The 17,724-nt window shown below is 65.6% G+C and overlaps 5 protein-coding genes across 6 annotated transcripts in view; 2 read left to right on the top strand and 3 right to left on the bottom strand.

Annotated features, from left to right (window-relative positions):
• LOC128788503 (collagen alpha-1(I) chain-like) overlaps positions 1-1,761 on the bottom strand; it is a 12,520-nt gene extending 10,759 nt beyond the window's left edge. Inside the window, exons 1-2 of the mRNA XM_053943567.1 lie at positions 1,731-1,761; positions 1,057-1,159 (exon numbers count right to left, since the gene is read on the bottom strand). Of these exons, the coding sequence (XP_053799542.1) occupies positions 1,057-1,159; positions 1,731-1,761 (134 nt within the window). The remainder of the gene's footprint in view (positions 1-1,056; positions 1,160-1,730) is intronic.
• A 465-nt stretch (positions 1,762-2,226) lies between these two features.
• On the bottom strand, positions 2,227-2,975 carry LOC128788502 (nuclear pore complex protein Nup58-like). Its single transcript, XM_053943566.1, has 2 exons — positions 2,453-2,975; positions 2,227-2,364 (listed from the first exon to the last, which is right to left on the bottom strand). The coding sequence occupies exons 1-2, from the start codon at positions 2,957-2,959 to the stop codon at positions 2,227-2,229; spliced, it is 645 nt and encodes a 214-aa protein (XP_053799541.1). The 5' UTR covers positions 2,960-2,975.
• Positions 2,976-4,724: 1,749 nt separating this feature from the next.
• On the bottom strand, positions 4,725-14,793 carry LOC128788500 (glutamine-rich protein 2-like). Its single transcript, XM_053943565.1, has 4 exons — positions 14,053-14,793; positions 9,364-9,633; positions 7,407-8,119; positions 4,725-5,253 (listed from the first exon to the last, which is right to left on the bottom strand). Exons 1-4 carry the CDS (start codon positions 14,791-14,793, stop codon positions 4,866-4,868), a joined length of 2,112 nt encoding a protein of 703 aa, XP_053799540.1. The 3' UTR covers positions 4,725-4,865.
• On the top strand, positions 7,742-10,687 carry LOC128788915 (uncharacterized). The gene is made up of 4 exons (XM_053944256.1): positions 7,742-8,134; positions 8,448-8,549; positions 9,280-9,405; positions 9,517-10,687. The coding sequence occupies exons 1-4, from the start codon at positions 7,742-7,744 to the stop codon at positions 9,700-9,702; spliced, it is 807 nt and encodes a 268-aa protein (XP_053800231.1). The 3' UTR covers positions 9,703-10,687.
• A 2,035-nt stretch (positions 14,794-16,828) lies between the features above and the next one.
• Positions 16,829-17,724, top strand: part of MAPK8IP2 (mitogen-activated protein kinase 8 interacting protein 2) — a 31,090-nt gene continuing 30,194 nt past the window's right edge. Inside the window, exon 1 of one of the 2 annotated variants that reach the window (XM_053944253.1) lies at positions 16,829-16,989. In XM_053944253.1, the coding sequence (XP_053800228.1) occupies positions 16,925-16,989 (65 nt within the window). In that variant the 5' untranslated portion in view covers positions 16,829-16,924. The remainder of the gene's footprint in view (positions 16,990-17,724) is intronic. The other variant, XM_053944255.1, reaches the window with a different exon arrangement.

The following is a 17,724-nucleotide window of genomic DNA, read 5'->3' as shown; positions in this document are numbered from 1 at the left end:
GGGGGACACCCCAGGGACATGGGGGATCCCAGGATATGGGGACAAGGGGGACACCAGGGTACAGGGACGTGGGGACCATGGGGGATGCAGGGATATGGGGGACACCCGGCACTAGGGACACTAGGGGTACAGGAACATGGGGACATGGGGAAACAGGGACACTGGGGACACCCAGCATACAGGGACACTGGGGACACCAGGGGTACAGGGACATGGGGATGCTGAGACTTGGGGACAAGAGGGACACCCCAGGGACATGGGGGGGGGATCCCAGGATATGGGGACATGGGGGGACACCAGGGGTACAGGGACATGGGGGATGCAGGGATGTGGGGACAGAGGGGACACCTGGCATACAGGGACATTGGGGACACAGGGACACGGGGGATAAGGGGTTATGGGACACCAAGGACATGGGGGACACAGGGACATGGGGACATGGGGGACACCCCGGGGACTTGGGGGACACCAGGGTACAGGGACATGGGGGATGCAGGGACCTGGGGACATGGGGATGCCAGGGAAATGGGGACATGGGGGACACAGGGACGCTCCAAGGAAATGGGGACACGGGGATACAGGGGACACCCCAAGGATACGGGGGACACGGGATGTGGGGACGTGCGGGACACAGAGAACCAAAGGCATGGGTGACACCGGGACGTGGAGGTGACACGGATACAGGGGACACAGGGGGAGACCCAGGGACACCCTGAGGACACGGGGGACACCGGGGACATGTGGGACACACAGGGGGACACCAGGGATAGGAGGACAAGGGGGACATGAGGGAAAACAGCGGGGGACATGAGATAGAGGGGACACAGGGGACAAAGGGGACACCAGGGACATGTGGGACACACAGGGACACCAGGGATGTGAGGACAAGGGGGACATGAGGGAAACAGTGGGGGACATGAGAGAGGGGACACAGGGGACAAAGGGGACACCGGGGACATGTGGGACACACAGGGGACACCAGGGATAGGAGGACAAGGTGGGGACAGGAGGGACAGAGGGGAGGGACAGCGGAGGGACACGGGGGGTGGCAGTGACCTGAGGCTCCTCATCTCCTGCTCCAGGTTGTAGCCCCGGAGCTGCTCCAGCTGCTGCAGCTGCGCCGGCTCCGAGACGTCAGCTCCGAGATCTGCGCAGGTACCTGGGACAGAGGGGACAGCGTGGGGACACCAGGGACAGCGGTGGGGACACCAGGGACAGCGTGGGGACAGACCCCCAACGCCCCCTGCCCAGCCCCGGCCACCCAAGGTCCCCTCTGTGTCCCACAAGACCCGCTGGAAGCAGCCAGGAAAGCCCAGGGGTCCTGGTCCTGCTGGGATTTGGGGTCCCCACTCCCTAATCCCAATGAGATGTTTGTCCTCATTCCCCACTCCCAGTAGGATTTGGGTCCCCATTTCCCACTCCCAGTGGGATTTGGGTCCCCACTCCCACTGGGACTTTGGTCCCCACTCCCTGTGGGATTTGCGTCCCCATGCTCCACTCCCAGTAGGATTTGGGTCCCCATTCCCCGTTCCCAGTGAGATTGGGTCCCCATTCCCCTTTCCCAGTGAGATTTGGGTCCCTATTCCCCACTCCCAGTGGGATTTGGTCCCTATTCCCCACTCCCAGTGGGATTTGGGTCCCACTTCCCACTCCCAGTGGGATTTGGGTCCCCATCTCCCAGCAGGATTTTGGTCCCCATTCCCCACTCCCAGTGGGATTCGGGTCCCCACTCCCCATTCCCAGCAGGATTTTGGTCCCCATTCCCGAATCCCAGTGGGATTTTGTCCCCACTCCCAGTAGGATTTTGGTCCCCACTCCCATTCCCAGTGGGATTTTGTCCCCGCTCCAGCGGGGTTTGGGTCCCCACTCCCACTCCCAGTGGGATTTTGGTCCCAATTCCCACTCCCAGTGGGATTTTTGTCCCACTCCCCACTCCCAGTGGGATTGGGTCCCCATTCCTCACTCCCAGTAGGATTTTGGTCCCCATTCCCCACTCCCAGTGGCATTTGGGTCCCCACTCCCGCTCCCAGTGGGTTTGGGTCCCCATTCCACTCCCAGTGGGATTTGGGTCCCCATTCCCCACTCCCAGTGAGATTTGGGTCCCCATTCCCCGCTCCCAGTGAGATTTGGGTCCCCATTCCCCGCTCCAGTGAGATTTGGGTCCCCATTCCCCACTCCCAGTGGGATTTTGGTCCCCACTCCCGCTCCCAGCGGGGTTTGGGTCCCTCACCCCTCCATGGTCCCGAAGAGCCACTTGGGCTCCTTGTTGAAGGGCATGTCCATGCCGTGGAAGCGCGCCATGGTCACGGCGATCTCGGCGGACACGCGCGGCTCCCGCAGCTCCTCGGTGCGCAGCCGCCGGCTCTGGGGGGGCACGGGGGGGGGGGTTCGGGGTGGGCCCCGGATTGGGGGGGGGGCACGGGGGGTGCAGGGGGGGGATCCCCGATCCTACCGGGATGTACTGCTCCAGCCGGCCCTGCGGGAACACCCCGAAGAGGCGCGGCCCCAGCGCGCGCTCGGCCAGGATGGCGAACATGACGCTCTCCAGCACCAGCGAGTCCACGCCCTGCGGGGTGGGGTCAGGGGGCGCCCCAAAAAACGGGGCTGCAAATGGGGACCCAAACACGGGGCCAGGAATCGGGATCCCCCAAAAAACGGGGCTGCAAATGGGGACCCAAACACGGGGCCAGGAATCGGGATCCCCCAAAAAACGGGGCTGCAAATGGGGACCCAAACACGGGGCCACGAATCGGGATCCCCCAAAAAACGGGGCTGCAAATGGGGACCCAAACATGGGGCCAGGAATCGGGATCCCAAAAAATGGGGCTGCAAATGGGGACCCAAACATGGGGCCACTAATTGGGATCCCCAAAAAATGGGGCTGCAAATGGGGACCCAAACACGGGGCCACGAATCGGGATTCCCCAAAAAACGGGGCTGCAAATGGGGACCCAAACATGGGGCCACTAATCGGGATCCCCAAAAAATGGGGGCTGCAAATGGGGACCCAAACATGGGGCCACGAATCGGGATCCCCCAAAAAACGGGGCTGCAAATGGGGACCCAAAAACAGGGGCCAGGAATCGGGATCCCCCAAAAAACGGGGCTGCAAATGGGGACCCAACACGGGGCCAGGAATCGGGATCCCCCAAAAAACGGGGCTGCAAATGGGGACCCAAACACGGGGCCACTAATCGGGATCCCCAAAAAATGGGGCTGCAAATGGGGACCCAAACAGGGGCCAGGAATCGGGACCCAAAAAATGGGCTGCAAATGGGGACCCAAACACGGGGCAGGAATCGGGATCCCCCAAAAATGGGCTGCAAATGGGGACCCAAACATGGGGCCAGGAATTGGATCCCCAAAAAATGGGGCTGCAAATGGGGACCCAAACATGGGGCCAGGAATCGGGATCCCCAAAAAATGGGGCTGCAAATGGGGACCCAAACACGGGGCCACGAATCGGGATCCACCAAAAATGGGACCACAAATTGGGATCCCCCAAAAATGGGACCAACAAAAACGGGGCACAAATCGGGATCCCCCAAAAATGGGGCTACAAAAACGGGACCACAAATTGGGACCCAAACACGGGCCACAAATTGGGATCCCCAAAAATGGGGCCAGAAAAACGGGACCACAAATTGGGACCCCCAAGAATGGGACCACAAATTGGGACCAAAAATGGGCCACAAATCGGGATCCCCCAAAAAAACGGGGCTGCAAATTGGGACCAAACACGGGGCCAGGAATCGGGATCACCAAAAATGGGACCATGAATTGGGATCCCCCAAAAATGGGGCCACAAATCGGATCCCCCAAAAATGGGACCACAAAAACGGGATCCCCAAAAAACGGGGCTGCAAATGGGGACCCAAACATGGGGCCACTAATCAGGATCCCCAAAAATGGGGCTGCAAATGGGGACCCAAACATGGGGCCAGGAATCGGGATCCACCAAAAATGGGACCACAAATTGGATCCCCCAAAAATGGGACCACAAAAAAGGGGCCACAAATTGGGATCCCCAAAAATGGGACCACAAATTGGGACCCAAACACGGGGCCAGGAATCAGGATCCCCCAAAATGGGACCACGAATCGGGATCCCCAAAAATTGGGCCACAAAAACGGGATCCCAAAAATGGGGCCAGGAAAACAGGGCTGCAAATTGGGACCCAAAAATGGGGCCACAAATCGGGATCCCCAAAAATGGGACCATAAACAGGGACCCCAAAAATGGGACACCAAAAACGGGACCCCCCAAAAATGGGGCCACAAATCAGGATCCCGAAAAAACGGGGCCACAAATCGGGATCCCCCACCTGCAGGATATCCCCAGAACCGCAAAACCCAGCACCCACACCCCAAAAAGGCACATTAAAATCCCTAATCCTGGGGGTCCTTGGGATTCGGGGTCTCGGGGGTCCCCATGGGGTGTGGCTGTCCCCTCACCTGCAGGATGGCCCAAACACCCCCCACCCCAGAGGGAAGGCACCAAAAATCACAATCCCAGGGGTTCCCTTGGGGTGTGGCTGTCCCCCCACCTGCAGGATGGCCCCAGTCCCCCAAAACCCAGCAGGATCCCCAATCCTGGGGGGGGGGTGTGTCCCTTGTGGTTTGGGATCCCCATGGGGGGCCAATGTCCCCCCACCTGCAGGAGGCCCCAGCACCCCAAAACCCAGCACCCCACACCCCAAAAAGGCACATGAAGATCCCTAATCCCAGGGTGGGGGGGTCCCAAGGGGCTGGGGGAGGTCTCAGGATTTCCCACGGGGTTTGGGGTCTCGGTGGTCCCCACGGGGTGTGGCTGTCCCTCACCCGCCAGGATGGCCCTGGAACCCTTGACCCCAGCCCCCAACCCCATCAGGATCCCCGATCCTGGGGGGTCCCGTGGGGTCCCCGGGGGGTTTGGGGTGTGGCTGTCCCCTCACCTGCAGGATGGCCCCAGCCCCCAAACCCAGCAGGATCCCTGATCCCAGGGATCCCCGTGGGGTCCCGGGGGGTCCCGTGGGGTCCCCGGGGGGTTTGGGGTGTTGTCCGCTGCCCCACCTGCAGGATGGCCCCAGCCCCCAAACCCAGCAGGATCCCTGTGGGGTCCGTGGGGTCCCGGGGGGGGGTTTGGGGTGTGGCTGTCCCCTCACCTGCAGGATGGGCCCCGTAGACGCGCAGCAGCACCTGCCGGGGCTCGTCCCCCACGCTCGGCACGTGCTCGGGCAGCGAGCACTTGTACAGCAGGTTACTGAGCCCCCCGCTGCGGGATGGGACATTGGGGACATCGGGGGACCGGGGAATCGGGGACATGGGGACATCGGGGACATTGGGGAACATCGGGGACATTGGGGACATCGGGGACATCAGGGGAATCGGGGACATTGGGGACATCGGGGACATCAGGGGACATCGGGGACACCGAGGGGACAGGGACCACTGGGCAGTGAGCACTCGTACAGCAGGTTACTGAGCCCCTCGCTGTGGGATGGGACATTGGGGACATTGGGGACATCGGGGACATCGGGGACATTGGGGATCCGGGGACATTGGGGACATCAGGGGACATGGGGACATCAGGGGACATTGGGGACACCGAGGGGACAAGGACCCACTGGGCAGCGAGCACTCGTACAGCAGTTACTGAGCCCTCGCTGTGGGATGGGACATTGGGGACATTGGGGACATCGGGGACATCGGGGACATTGGGGATACCGGGGACATGGGGGACATCAGGGGACATGGGCGGCATCAGGGACATTGGGGCATCAGGGACACCGAGGGGACAGGGACCCACTGGGCAGCGAGCACTTGCACAGCAGTTACTGAGCCCTCGCTGTGGGATGGGACATTGGGGACAGGGGACATCGGGGACACTGGGGACACGGGGACATCGGGACATCAGGGGACATTGGGGACACCGAGGGGACAGGGACCCACTGGGCAGTGCGCACTCGTACAGCAGTTACTGAGCCCCCCGCTGTGGGATGGGACATTCGGGACATTGGGGACATCAGGGACATTGGGGACATCGGGGACACCGAGGGGACAGAGACACACTGGGCAGTGCACACTCGTACAGCAGGTTACTGAGCCCCTGCTACAGGATGGGACATTGGGGACATCGGGGGGACACTGGGGACATCGGGGACATCAGGGGACATTGGGGACACCGGGGGACACTGGAGGGACAGGGACACCGTGGGGACAGGCGCCCAGGCAGCGCACAGGAGTTGCTGAGCCCCCGCTGCGGGATTTTGGGGGGTCGGGGGACACCGGGGGACACCGAGGTGGTACCAGGAACGGGGGGGGGGACACGGGGGGACAGCGACAGCCCCGCTCGGGATGTGCTGGGACACCTGGCAGGGACGGGGACACTGGGGACACTGGATGGGGACACTGGGTGGGGGGACACTGGGAGAGGAAACCGGGACACTGGGGACAGTGGGTGGGGACACTGGATGGGGGGGGGTCCGGGGGGTCACTGGGGGGACAGGGACACCGGTCCGGAGGGACACTGGGGACACCGGGAGGGACACTGGGGACACTGGGGACTGCTCCGGACAACAACTGGGGACACCAGTGCGAGGGACACCGGGCTACGGGTCACGGGGGCAACTAGGGGACACCGGGGGACAGGGACACCGCTCTGGGGACAACCGGGAACACAGGGAGGGGACAGGGACACCGGGAGGGGACAGGGCTGGGGACAGGGACACTGCTCCGGGGACAACTGGGAACACAGGGAGGGGACAGGGCTGGGGACAGGGACACCGGGAGGGGACAGAGCCACAGGGAGGGGACAGGGAGGGGACAGGGCCACAGGGAAGGGACAGGGCCACAGGGAGGGACAGGGACAGGGCCACAGGGAGGGACAGGGGACAGGGAGGGACAGGGGACAGGGCCACAGGGAGGGACAGGGGACAGGGAGGGACAGGGGACAGGGCCACAGGGAGGGGACAGGGAGGGGACAGGGAGGGGACAGGGCCACAGGGAGGACAGGGACAGGGGACAGGCCACAGGGAGGGGACAGGGCCACAGGGAGGGGACAGGGAGGCGACAGAGCCACAGGGACGGGACAGGGCCACAGGGAGGGGACAGGGAGGGACAGGGGACAGGGCCACAGGGAGGGGACAGGGAGGGGACAGGGGACAGGGCCACAGGGAGGGGACAGGGGACAGGGAGGGGACAGGGCCACAGGGAGGGGACAGGGAGGGGACAGGGAGGGGACAGGGCCACAGGGAGGGGACAGGGAGGGGACAGGGCCACAGGGAGGGGACAGGGCACAGGGAGGGGACAGGGAGGGGACAGGGGAGGGACAGGGAGGGGACACCTCCCCGAGCCCCGGGACGAGACCACCGCGGAGAGCGCGGGGTTGGGGGGGGGGGCGCGCCTCGCGCCCGTTCCGCTTCCTACCTGAGGGGCCAGATGCCGAACTCGTCCGGGCCGATGAGCTTCCAGGAGCCGGCCAGGAACTCGCGGCACCAGGCGTAGGCCTGCAGGCGGGTGGCGGCGGGGACATCGCCGTCCGCGGGGACATCGCCGCCCGCGGGGACATCGCCGCCCGCGGGGACATCGCCGTCCGCGCCCCCCGCCGCCTCCGCCGCCGCCATGGTGGCAGCCGCCCCGTCCCGCTCGGCCGGGGCGGGACCCGCACGGCTTCTAACCAATAGCAACGCGGCTCGCCGATTGACGGCTCGGCCGGCCAATGGGAAGGCGGCGCGGGGGGGGCGGCGCGTGCGCGGCGGCCAATGGGCGCGCTCGGCGGGATGCGGCGGAACGTGGAGGTGAAGGCGCGGCTGAGGGCGCGGGAGGCAGCGCTGGGGGCGGCCCTCAGGCTGAGGGGGCTGCGCCCGCCGGGCCGGGAGCGCCCCGCGGCCGGGCCGGGCGAGGGGCAGGAGCCGCCCCCGGTGTGTCCCGGGGCCGGGCCGGGCACGGGCGAGGGGCAGGAGCCGCTCCAGGAGCGCCCCGCGGCCGGGCCGGGTGAGGGGCAGGAGCCGCCCCCGGTGTGTCCCGGGGCCGGGCCGGGCACGGGTGAGGGGCAGGAGCCGCTCCCGGTGTGTCCCGGGGCCGGGCAGGTGCTGCTCCAGACCGACACGTTCTTCCGGGTGCCGCGGGGGCGGCTCAAGCTGCGCCGGACACAGGTGAGGGGTGGCTGGAGGGGCTGGGCTTGGCCCTGTGCTCACCTGTCCCCATCCCCACCTGTCCTCACCTGTGCCTGTGCTCACGTGTTCCCATCCTCACCTGTCCCCGTGCTCACCTGTGCTCACCTGTCCCTGTCCCCGTGCTCACCTGTCCCCATCCTCACCTGTCCCCATCCTCACCTGTCCCTGTCCTCACCTGTCCCCGTGCTCACCTGTGCTCACTTGTCCCCGTCCCTGTCCTCACCTGTCCCTGTGCTCACCTGTGCTCACCTGTCCCCGTGCCCACCTGTCCCCCACGTGTGCCTGTGCCCAGGACGGCCGGGGGGAGCTGATTTTCTACGAGCGCCCCGACAGCGCCGGCCCCAAACTGTCCAGGTTCAGCATCACGCCCACGGCCGACCCCGAGGGGCTGCAGGTGAGCGGGGCTGGGGCTGGGGGCGACCTGGGTGCCACCCCTGTCACCCCTGTGACACCCCTGTGACGCCCCTGTCACACCCTCATCACCCAGTGCCACCCTTGTCACCCCAGTGCCACCCTTGTCACCCCTGTGCCAAGCTTATCACCCCCGTGCCACCATTGTCACCCCTGTGTCACCCCTGTGACCCTCTGTGCCACCCCTGTCACCTCTGTGCCTGCAGGGGGTGGTGGCATGGGCCCTGGGCACTGTGTGATCCCTGTCCCCTCTCTGTCACCCCCTGTCACCCATGTCACCCGTAGGTGGTGCTGGCATGGCCTCTGGGTGTGCTGGGCACTCTGGGGTTCCTGTGCCACCCGTGTCCCCGTGTCCCCAGGCGGTGCTGTCCCTGTCCCTGGGCTCTGTGGGTCCCTGTGCCAGCCGTGTCCCCGTGTCCCCAGGCAGTGCTGTCGCAGTCCCTGGGCACTGTGGGTCCCTGTGCCAGCCCTGTCCCCGTGTCCCCGTGTCCCCAGGCGGTGCTGTCCCTGTCCCTGGGCTCTGTGGGTCCCTGTGCCACCTGTGTCCCCATGTCCCCGTGTCCCCAGGCGGTGCTGTCCCTGTCCCTGGGCACTGTGGGTCCCTGTGCCACCCGTGTCCCTGTGTCCCCATGTCCCCGTGTCCCCAGGCGGTGCTGTCCCTGGGCACTGTGGGTCCCTGTGCCACCCGTGTCCCCGTGTCCCCGTGTCCCCAGGCGGTGCTGTCGCAGTCCCTGGGCGTGCTGGGCACGGTGAGGAAGGAGCGGCTGCTGTTCCTGCTGGGCCAGACCCGGCTGCACCTGGACCGCGTGCAGGGGCTCGGGGACTTCCTGGAGCTGGAGGTGAGGGGACACCGGCGGGTGGCAGCCCGGGTGGCAGCCCGGCTGGCCCCGGGTGACGGCGGGTGGCCCCGGGTGACGGCGGGTGGCCCCGGGTGGCCCCGGGTGGCGCAGGTGGTGCTGCGGCCGGAGCAGAGCGAGGAGGACGGGCAGCGCCTGGCGCGGGAGCTGCTGCGGGAGCTCGGCGTCGGGGAGCGCGACCTCGTCTCCGGGGCCTACCTGGACCTGCTGCTGGCACGGGGGGACAGCGGGGACACCCCCCTGTGCCACCCCCCGGCCGGCCAGGGCCAGCAGGGCTGAGGGCAGGGGGGGCTGCTGGCTGTGCCCACCCTATAAACGTGCTGTGCCCCTATGGACACCCTGTGCCCACCCTATAAACGTGCTGTGCCCCTATGGACACCCTGTGCCTTGTCCCACCCCATAAACACCCTGTGCCCACCCTATAAACACCCTGTGACCCTTATGGACACCCTGTGACCCTTATGGACACCCTGTGCCCACCCTATAAACACCCTGTGACCCTTATGGACACCCTGTGACCCTTATGGACACCCTGTGCCCACCCTATAAACACCCTGTGACCCTTATGGATACCCTGTGACCCTTATGGACGCCCTATGCCCACCCTATAAATGTGCTGTGCCCCATGGACACCCTGTGCCTTGTCCCACCCCATAAACACCCTGTGCCCACCCCATAAACACCCTGTGCCCACCCTATAAACACCCTGTGACCCTTATGGATACCCTGTGACCCTTATGGACACCCTGTGCCCACCCTATAAACACCCTGTGCCCCCTATGGACACCCTGTGCCTTGTTATACCCTATAAACACCCTGTGCCCACCCTATAAACACCCTATGCCCCTATGGACACCCTGTGCCCACCCTATAAACGTGCTGTGCCCCATGGACACCCTGTGCCCTGTCCCACCCCATAAACACCCTGTGCCCACCCTATAAACACTCTGTGCCTTGTCCCACCCCATAGACACCTTGTGTTCTTATGGACACCCTATGCCCACCCCAGCAACACCCCCAGCCCCGTAATGCCCCCCAGAAACCCCATACCCACCCCACAGACACCCCCTGCCCTGTCCCACCCTATAAACACCCCGTGCCCACCCCACAGACACCCCCTGCCCTGTCCCACCCTATAAACACCCCATGCCCACCCCACAGACACCCCCAGCCCCAAAACCCCCCAGAAACCCCACGCTGCCCCCGTGGCCACCCTGTCCCCGCCCCGGGTCACCAATAAACTCCGGCCCCGTGCCCGTGTCCAGCTGTGCCCGTGTCCAGCTGTGCCCGTGTCCAGCTGTGCCCGTCCCCGCTGGTCCCCTCGGGCCACCCTGTCCCCCCCGTGTGACATCCCCGGGCCCGGCCCCCATCCCGGATTATGTCCGGATCCTCGGGAAGTGCCAGGGGCGGGGGGGGGGTGACAGATGGGTGACAGATGGGGGGGGGGGGGGTGGTGGCATCTGTGCCAGCTGCTGCCGCTGCCACCCCCGGCCTGCCCGGGGCGGGGAATCGAGGCTGGAAAATCCCCTGGGATCCAGCTGGGCAAGGCCACCCCCTCCCCGCCGTGTCCCCAAGTGCCACATCTGTGGGGCTGGAAACCCCCGCGGGGATGGCCATCCCAAACCTTTTCCGGGAGGAGTTTTTCCCAAATTTTCCAAAGGTGGCCCCGGTGAGGGCCCCAGCCAGGATCCTGGAGAGCCCTGGAGGGGCTGGAGTGGGGCCAGGGAAGGGAACGGGGCTGGGAAGGGCTGGAGAACTCCAGAGGAGTTTGGGAAAAGTCTGGAGGGATTTGGGATTTGGGATTTGGAAAGGCATTTGGAGGGATTTGGGATTTGCGCTGGAAAACTCCAGAGGGATTTGGGATTTGGGCTGGAAAACTCAGGAGGGATTTGGGATTTGGGCTGGAAAACTCCAGAGGGATTTGGGAAAACTCCAGAGGGGTTGGGGATTTGGGCTGGAAAACTCCAGAGGGATTTGGGATTTGGGCTGGAAAACTCAGGAGGGGTTTGGGAAGGTGCTGGAAAACTCCAGAGAGAATTTGGATTTGGGCTGGAAAGCTCCGGAGGGTTTGGGATTTGGGATTTGGGCTGGAAAGCTCCGGAGGGTTTGGGATTTGGGATTTGGGCTGGAAAGCTCCGGAGGGTTTGGGATTTGGGATTTGGGCTGGAAAGCTCCGGAGGGGTTTGGGATTTGGGATTTGGGATTTGGGCTCAGCCTGGCGCAGAGGCGGCTCCGGGGCTCCTTTGGGACGGGCTCTGGCTCATCCTGGGATTCTCAGGGAAGCTTCTGGAAGCCCTGGCCCGGCCCCGGGGCTCCTCATTCCCGAGGGATTTCCCTTCCCAGATTTCCATCGGAGCCGGGCCGGGCCGTGCCGGGCGCTGGCGGATCCGGGATTTCCCGGCTTTGGCTTTTCCTCTTCCCAAGGGAAATTCCTTCTGTGGCCGGTGCAATCTCAGCTCCGGCCGCCGCTCCGGGAGCCGCCGCTCGACGTTGGGCTGGGAAGCGGCGGAGGTTGGATGGGGGAGAGGGGCCGGGATTTGGGGATTTGGGGATTTGGGAATGAGGAGAGCCCGCGGCTCCGTGGGAAGGACTCGGCTGGAAGTGAGAGGGATGGGGGAAAACTCGGGATGAGGAAGGCGGGAAGGATTGAATGGATGGATTTTCCTCAGGCTGGGTTGTCCCAGCGGGAATTTCTCCCGTTTTTCGGAGCTTTGGCGGGTCCGGGTGGATCCTCGGGATCCATTCTGGGAGCTGAAGGTTTGGGATCAGCCCGGGGTGGAATTGACGGATCCTGGGAACGGAAACGCTTGGAAAACTTCCTGGGCTGTGCCCGTGGGATCTCCTGGATCCCGGGGATCCTCGGGATGGGCTGGGAGGTTCTTCCCACCCAAACCAGGCCAGGATTGGGGAATTGTGGGATCCTTGCCCATGGAATGCCGGCAGTGCCTCGGGAAGGGCCCCCGAGCCCCCCTGGGCTGGGCAGGGGCTGCCGGGGATCCGTGCGGGGAGAGGCCGGGAAAAGCGGGATCTGCCCCGGGATCGGGGCCAGGGCAGCTCTGCTGCCATCGGGGCAGGGATCGGGAATGTCCTTCTGGCTCTGCCCAGCTCCTGCCAGGAGCCAGCGGGGATCGGGATCTGCTCCAGGGAATGAGCCCCGGGAACAGAGGGAGCGGCCTCAGCCTGGGCCGGGCAGGCTCAGCTCGGAGATTTGGGATCATTTTCCATGGAAAGGGGCTCGGGCCTCGGCAGGGGCTGCCCGGGGAGCTTTGGGGTGCCCATCCCTGGAGGTGTCCAAGGAATTCCCAGAATTCCACTCAGGGCTGGGATCGGGCCCAGCTGGGACTCGGTGCCCTTGGAATTCTTTCCCAGCCTCAATAATCTGGGAATTCTGTGCTCACACCCCCATGAGAATTCCCAGCACATCCCGGCTATCCAGGGAATGAGCCCTGGGAGAAGAGGGAGCGGCCTCAGCCTGGGCCAATGGGGATATTTGGGATAATTTTTCCATGGAAAGGGGGTCAGGCCCAGGCAGGGGCCAGAGGAATCCTGGAACATCCCAAGTGGAATCCTAAAGGAGCATCGAGCCCAGCTTATCCTTGGAAATCCTTTGAAGTCCCTTAAAGCCACAATTCCCGCTGGGAGTTTGGGAATCCCTGGGCTTGGGAAGATCCTGCTCGGTTTTTAGGCAATGTTTTCCCCATGGAAAACACCCCGGGGGGAGCTCCTGGAGCCCCAAATCCCTGCTGGGACAGGGCCGTGCCCCAAAACCCCAAAGGAACGGAGATGGGAGTGGGAATGTTGGGGTGGAAACTGGGAATGGGAATGTTGGGATGAAGAAAGGAATGGGAAAGTGGGGTGTAAACTGGGAATGCTGTGATGAAGATGGGAAAGTTGGGATGGAAACTGGGAATGGGAATGTTGGGATTGAGATGGGAATGGGAATGCTGAGGTGAAGATAGGAGTGGGAAAGGGGTGAAAACTGGGAATGCTGGGATGGAAACTGGGAATATTGGGTTGGATGGGAATGGGAATGGGGGCAGGCAGGAGTGGGCCCCGGGGGGGTTTGGGGTGCCCTGGAGAGCTCTGGGTGTCCCCCGGGCCCTGAGGGGGCACCAAAGGGGCCTCGGCCTCGCTTGGGGACACAGGGGGACACTGAGGGAACTGGGGACACTGAGGGAACTGGGGACACTGAGGGAATTGGGGGACACGGAGGGAATTGGGGACACTGAGGGAATTGGGGGACACTGAGGGAATTGGGGGACACGGAGGGAATTGGGGGACACTGAGGGAACTGGGGACACTGAGGGAATTGGGGACACTGAGGGAATTGGGGGACACGGAGGGAATTGGGGACACTGAGGGAATTGGGGGACACGGAGGGAATTGGGGGACACTGAGGGAATTGGGGGACACTGAGGGAATTGGGGACACTGAGGGAATTGGGGGATACAGGGGGTGGCACTAAGGGAATTGAGGGACACTGAGGGAATTGGGGACACTGAGGGAACTGGGGACACGGAGGGAATTGGGGGATACAGGGGGTGGCACTGAGGGAATTGGGGGACACTGAGGGAATTGGGGACACAGGGGGTGGCACTAAGGGAATTGGGGGACACTGAGGCACCCCACATCCCACGGGTGGCAGTGCGGGGGTCCCATTGCCCGTCCCCCGAACTGGGACCGTCCCTGGTGTCCCCTCCCCGCTCCCGCCCGTCCCCTCCGGCCCCCGGTGCTGTCTGTCCGCTCCCGGCGCTGTCTGTCCGCTGCCGGCGCTGTCTGTGCTGTCTGTCCGCTCCCGGCTCTGTCTGTCCGCTCCCGGCTCTGTCTGTCCGCTCCCGGCTCTGTCTGTCCGCTCCCGGCGCTGTCTGTCCGCTCCCGGCTCTGTCTGTCCGCTCCCGGCTCTGTCTGTCCGCTCCCGGCGCTGTCTGTCCGCTCCCGGCGCTGTCTGTCCGCTCCCGGCGCTGTCTGTCCGCTCCCGGCGCTGTCTGTCCGCTCCCGGCTCTGTCTGTCCGCTCCCGGCTCTGTCTGTCCGCTCCCGGCGCTGTCTGTCCGCTCCCGGCGCTGTCTGTCCGCTCCCGGCTCTGTCTGCGCTGTCTGTCCGCTCCCGGTGCTGTCTGTCCGCTCCCGGCGCTGTCTGTGCTGTCTGTCCGCTCCCGGCTCTGTCTGTCCGCTCCCGGCGCTGTCTGTCCGCTCCCGGCTCTGTCTGTCCGCTCCCGGCGCTGTCTGTCCGCTCCCGGCGCTGTCTGTCCGCTCCCGGCTCTGTCTGCGCTGTCTGTCCGCTCCCGGCGCTGTCTGTCCGCTCCCGGTGCTCAGCACCACGGACAGCTCCGCTCGGTCCCTACGCGGCGCCCGCCCCGCCAGCGGCCCCATGGAGCGACCCTATTGAGCGCCCCATAGGGCCCGAGCCCCTATAGAGCCCCGCGGTCCTCTATAGAGCCCTGACCCCCTATAGACCCCCCGATCCCCTATAGAGCCCTGACCCCCCATAGACCCCCGACCCCCTTATAGACCCCCCGATCCCCTATAGAGCCCTGACCCCCTACAGACCCCCGATCCCCTACAGACCCCCGATCCCCTATAGAGCCCTGACCCCCTTATAGCCCCCCTGATCCCCTATAGAGCCCCGATCCCCTATAGAGCCCTGACCCCCCATAGACCCCCGACCCCCTTATAGACCCCCCGATCCCCTATAGAGCCCTGACCCCCTATAGACCCCCCGATCCCCTACAGACCCCCGATCCCCTATAGAGCCCTGACCCCCTTATAGCCCCCCTGATCCCCTATAGAGCCCCGATCCCCTATAGAGCCCTGACCCCCTTGTAGGCTCCCGATCCCCTATAGAGCCCTGACCCCCTATAGACCCCCGATCCCCTATAGACCCCTTATCCCCTATAGACCCCCGATCCCCTATAGACCCCTTATCCCCTATAGACCCCCGATCCTCTATAGAGCCCTGATCCCCTATAGCCCCCCCGGATCCCCTATAGACCCCCTGACCCCCTGTGCTCTGCTCCCCGTCCCCACACCGCTCCTGTCCCCTCTTACTGACCCCATAGACCCCCTGAGCCCCTTATGGATCCCTCATCGCCCTACAGAGCTTCGGGATCCCCTATAGACCCCCCCGATCCCCTATAGACCCCCCGATCCCCTACAGACCCTCTGCCCCCCCATACAGCCCCGTTCCCCTCTCGCGCGTTCAGCACCGCGGACAGCTCCGCTCCCGGCCCTGTCACCGCCCCTACAGAGCCCCGCACCCCCTAGAGACCCCCGACCACCCTATAAACCGCCCTGCCCCACTACAGACCCCCGACCACCCTATAAACCGCCCTGCCCCCTACAGACCCCCCGCACCCCCTACAGACCCCCTGACCACCCTATAAACTGCCCTGCCCCCCTACAGACCCCCTGACCACCCTATAAACTGCCCTGCCCCCCTACAGACCCCCTGACCACCCTATAAACCGCCCTGCCCCACTACAGAACCCTGAACCCCCTACAGACCCGCTGACCACCCTGCCCTGCCCTATTACAGAACCCCCAAAACCCTTTAGACGTCCTGACCACCCTATAAACCCTCTGGCCCCACTACAGGCCCTCGAGCCCTCCTATAGACCCCCTGACCCCACTCTAAAACCCCTGGTGTCCTATAGACTCTCTGGCCCCCTACTGACCCCCTGTCCCTACAGACCCCCCGTCCCCCCCGATCCCACCCAATCCCAAAGCCCTTCCCTTCCCTTCCCTTCCCTTCCCTTCCCTTCCCTTCCCTTCCTTCCCTTCCCTTCCCCCTTCCCTTCCCTTCCCTTCCCTTCCCTTCCCTTCCCTTCCCTTCCCTTCCCTTCCCTTCCCTTCCCTTCCCTTCCCTTCCCTTCCTTCCCTTCCCTTCCCTTCCCTTCCCTTCCTTCCCTTCCCTTCCCTTCCCTTCCCTTCCCTTCCCTTCCCTTCCCTTCCCTTCCCTTCTTTCCCCTCCCCTCCGGAGATTCCCCCCCCCGCCCCCCCAGGACCCCTCCCCATTCCCTCCCTATCCCACCCCCATTCCCATAACTCCCCCAGTCCCATCCCACACCCCCAGACCCCTCCTTCTCTAGTCCCCCCCCCGTCCAGGACCGCCCCTCATCCCATCCCATCCCATCCCATCCCATCCCATCCCATCCCATCCCATCCCATCCCATCCCATCCCATCCCATCCCATCCCATCCCATCCCATCCCATCCCATCCCATCCCATCCCATCCCATCCCTCTCCCTCCCTCCCTCCCGCCGCCCCCGCCCCTCCCGGCTCCTCCCTCTCCCCCCGCGGCTCCCGCAGCTCCTCCCGCCCCTCTCCCCCGTTTTCCCGCAGCTCCTCCTCCCTCTCCCCCCCGTTCCCGCAGCTCCTCCCGCCCGCCGTCCCCCCCCCATCCCGCGGCTCCTCCCGCCGCTCCCCCGCCGCTCCCGCAGCTCCTCCCGCCGCTCCCCCCGCGCTCCCGCAGCTCCGCAGTCCGGCGCAGCCCCGGCCGGAGAAAATGGCGGATCGCGCCGAGATGTTCTCGCTCTCCACCTTCCACTCGCTCTCCCCGCCCGGCTGCCGGTGAGCGGGGGGCCGCGGGCGATGCGCGGGGGGGATGCGCGGGGGGGGATGCGGGGTCGCGCTGCCCTTCCCCTCCCGCTGTCCCGCCCTTGCACCGGGCCCGCACCCCGGTTCCCCCCCCCCCCCCCCCGCCCCGCCGCTCCCGCCGCCCGTTCGTTCACCTTGGGATGCGGGACCGGATGGGGGGCTCCTGCCGCCCCCCGCCCCGCCGCGGCCCTTCCCGCGATTAACGGCGCGGCCGCCGCGGCCATCCAGCCCCCGGCGCACCGCGGCCGCTCCCTGCGGGCGGGGGGCGCGGGGGTCCCCTCCGTCCCCTTCCCCTCGCCGGGGCGCGGAGCCCCCCCGGCCTCCGGTTCCCCCCGGGGCCGCCGCATCCCGGGGCCGCTGCGGGAGGAGCCGCCGCCGCCTCTTTGTCTCTCCCGAGGCGCCGCAGCGGCCCCGGGATGGGGACGGGGACGGGGACAGGAATGGGGGGGTGGCCGGGGGCTCAGCACCCCCCGAGGCTCGGCGCGGCCGGGGGGATGCCGGGGGGTTCCCGCAGCCGGGACGCCGCACCGGGGCCCCGGGATCGGTCACCTTCCCGCAGGGCCGCCGGGGGTCCCGCGGGGAGGGGACGCGGCCGGGCCCGCCCCGCGCCTGACCTTGCCGGGGTGCGGGGCCGGGGGTCGGGGTGCGGGGCCGTGGGTCGGGGTGCGGGCCGCGGGCCGGGCTGGCGCACTGCGGGGCCGAGACGCC

The sequence above is a fragment of the Vidua chalybeata genome, chromosome 5 (assembly GCF_026979565.1).
Source record: "Vidua chalybeata isolate OUT-0048 chromosome 5, bVidCha1 merged haplotype, whole genome shotgun sequence".
Taxonomy (NCBI): Eukaryota; Metazoa; Chordata; class Aves; order Passeriformes; family Viduidae; genus Vidua; species Vidua chalybeata.
Note: the sequence above shows the minus strand (reverse complement) of the source record. Positions and strands in the feature narration are given on the sequence as shown.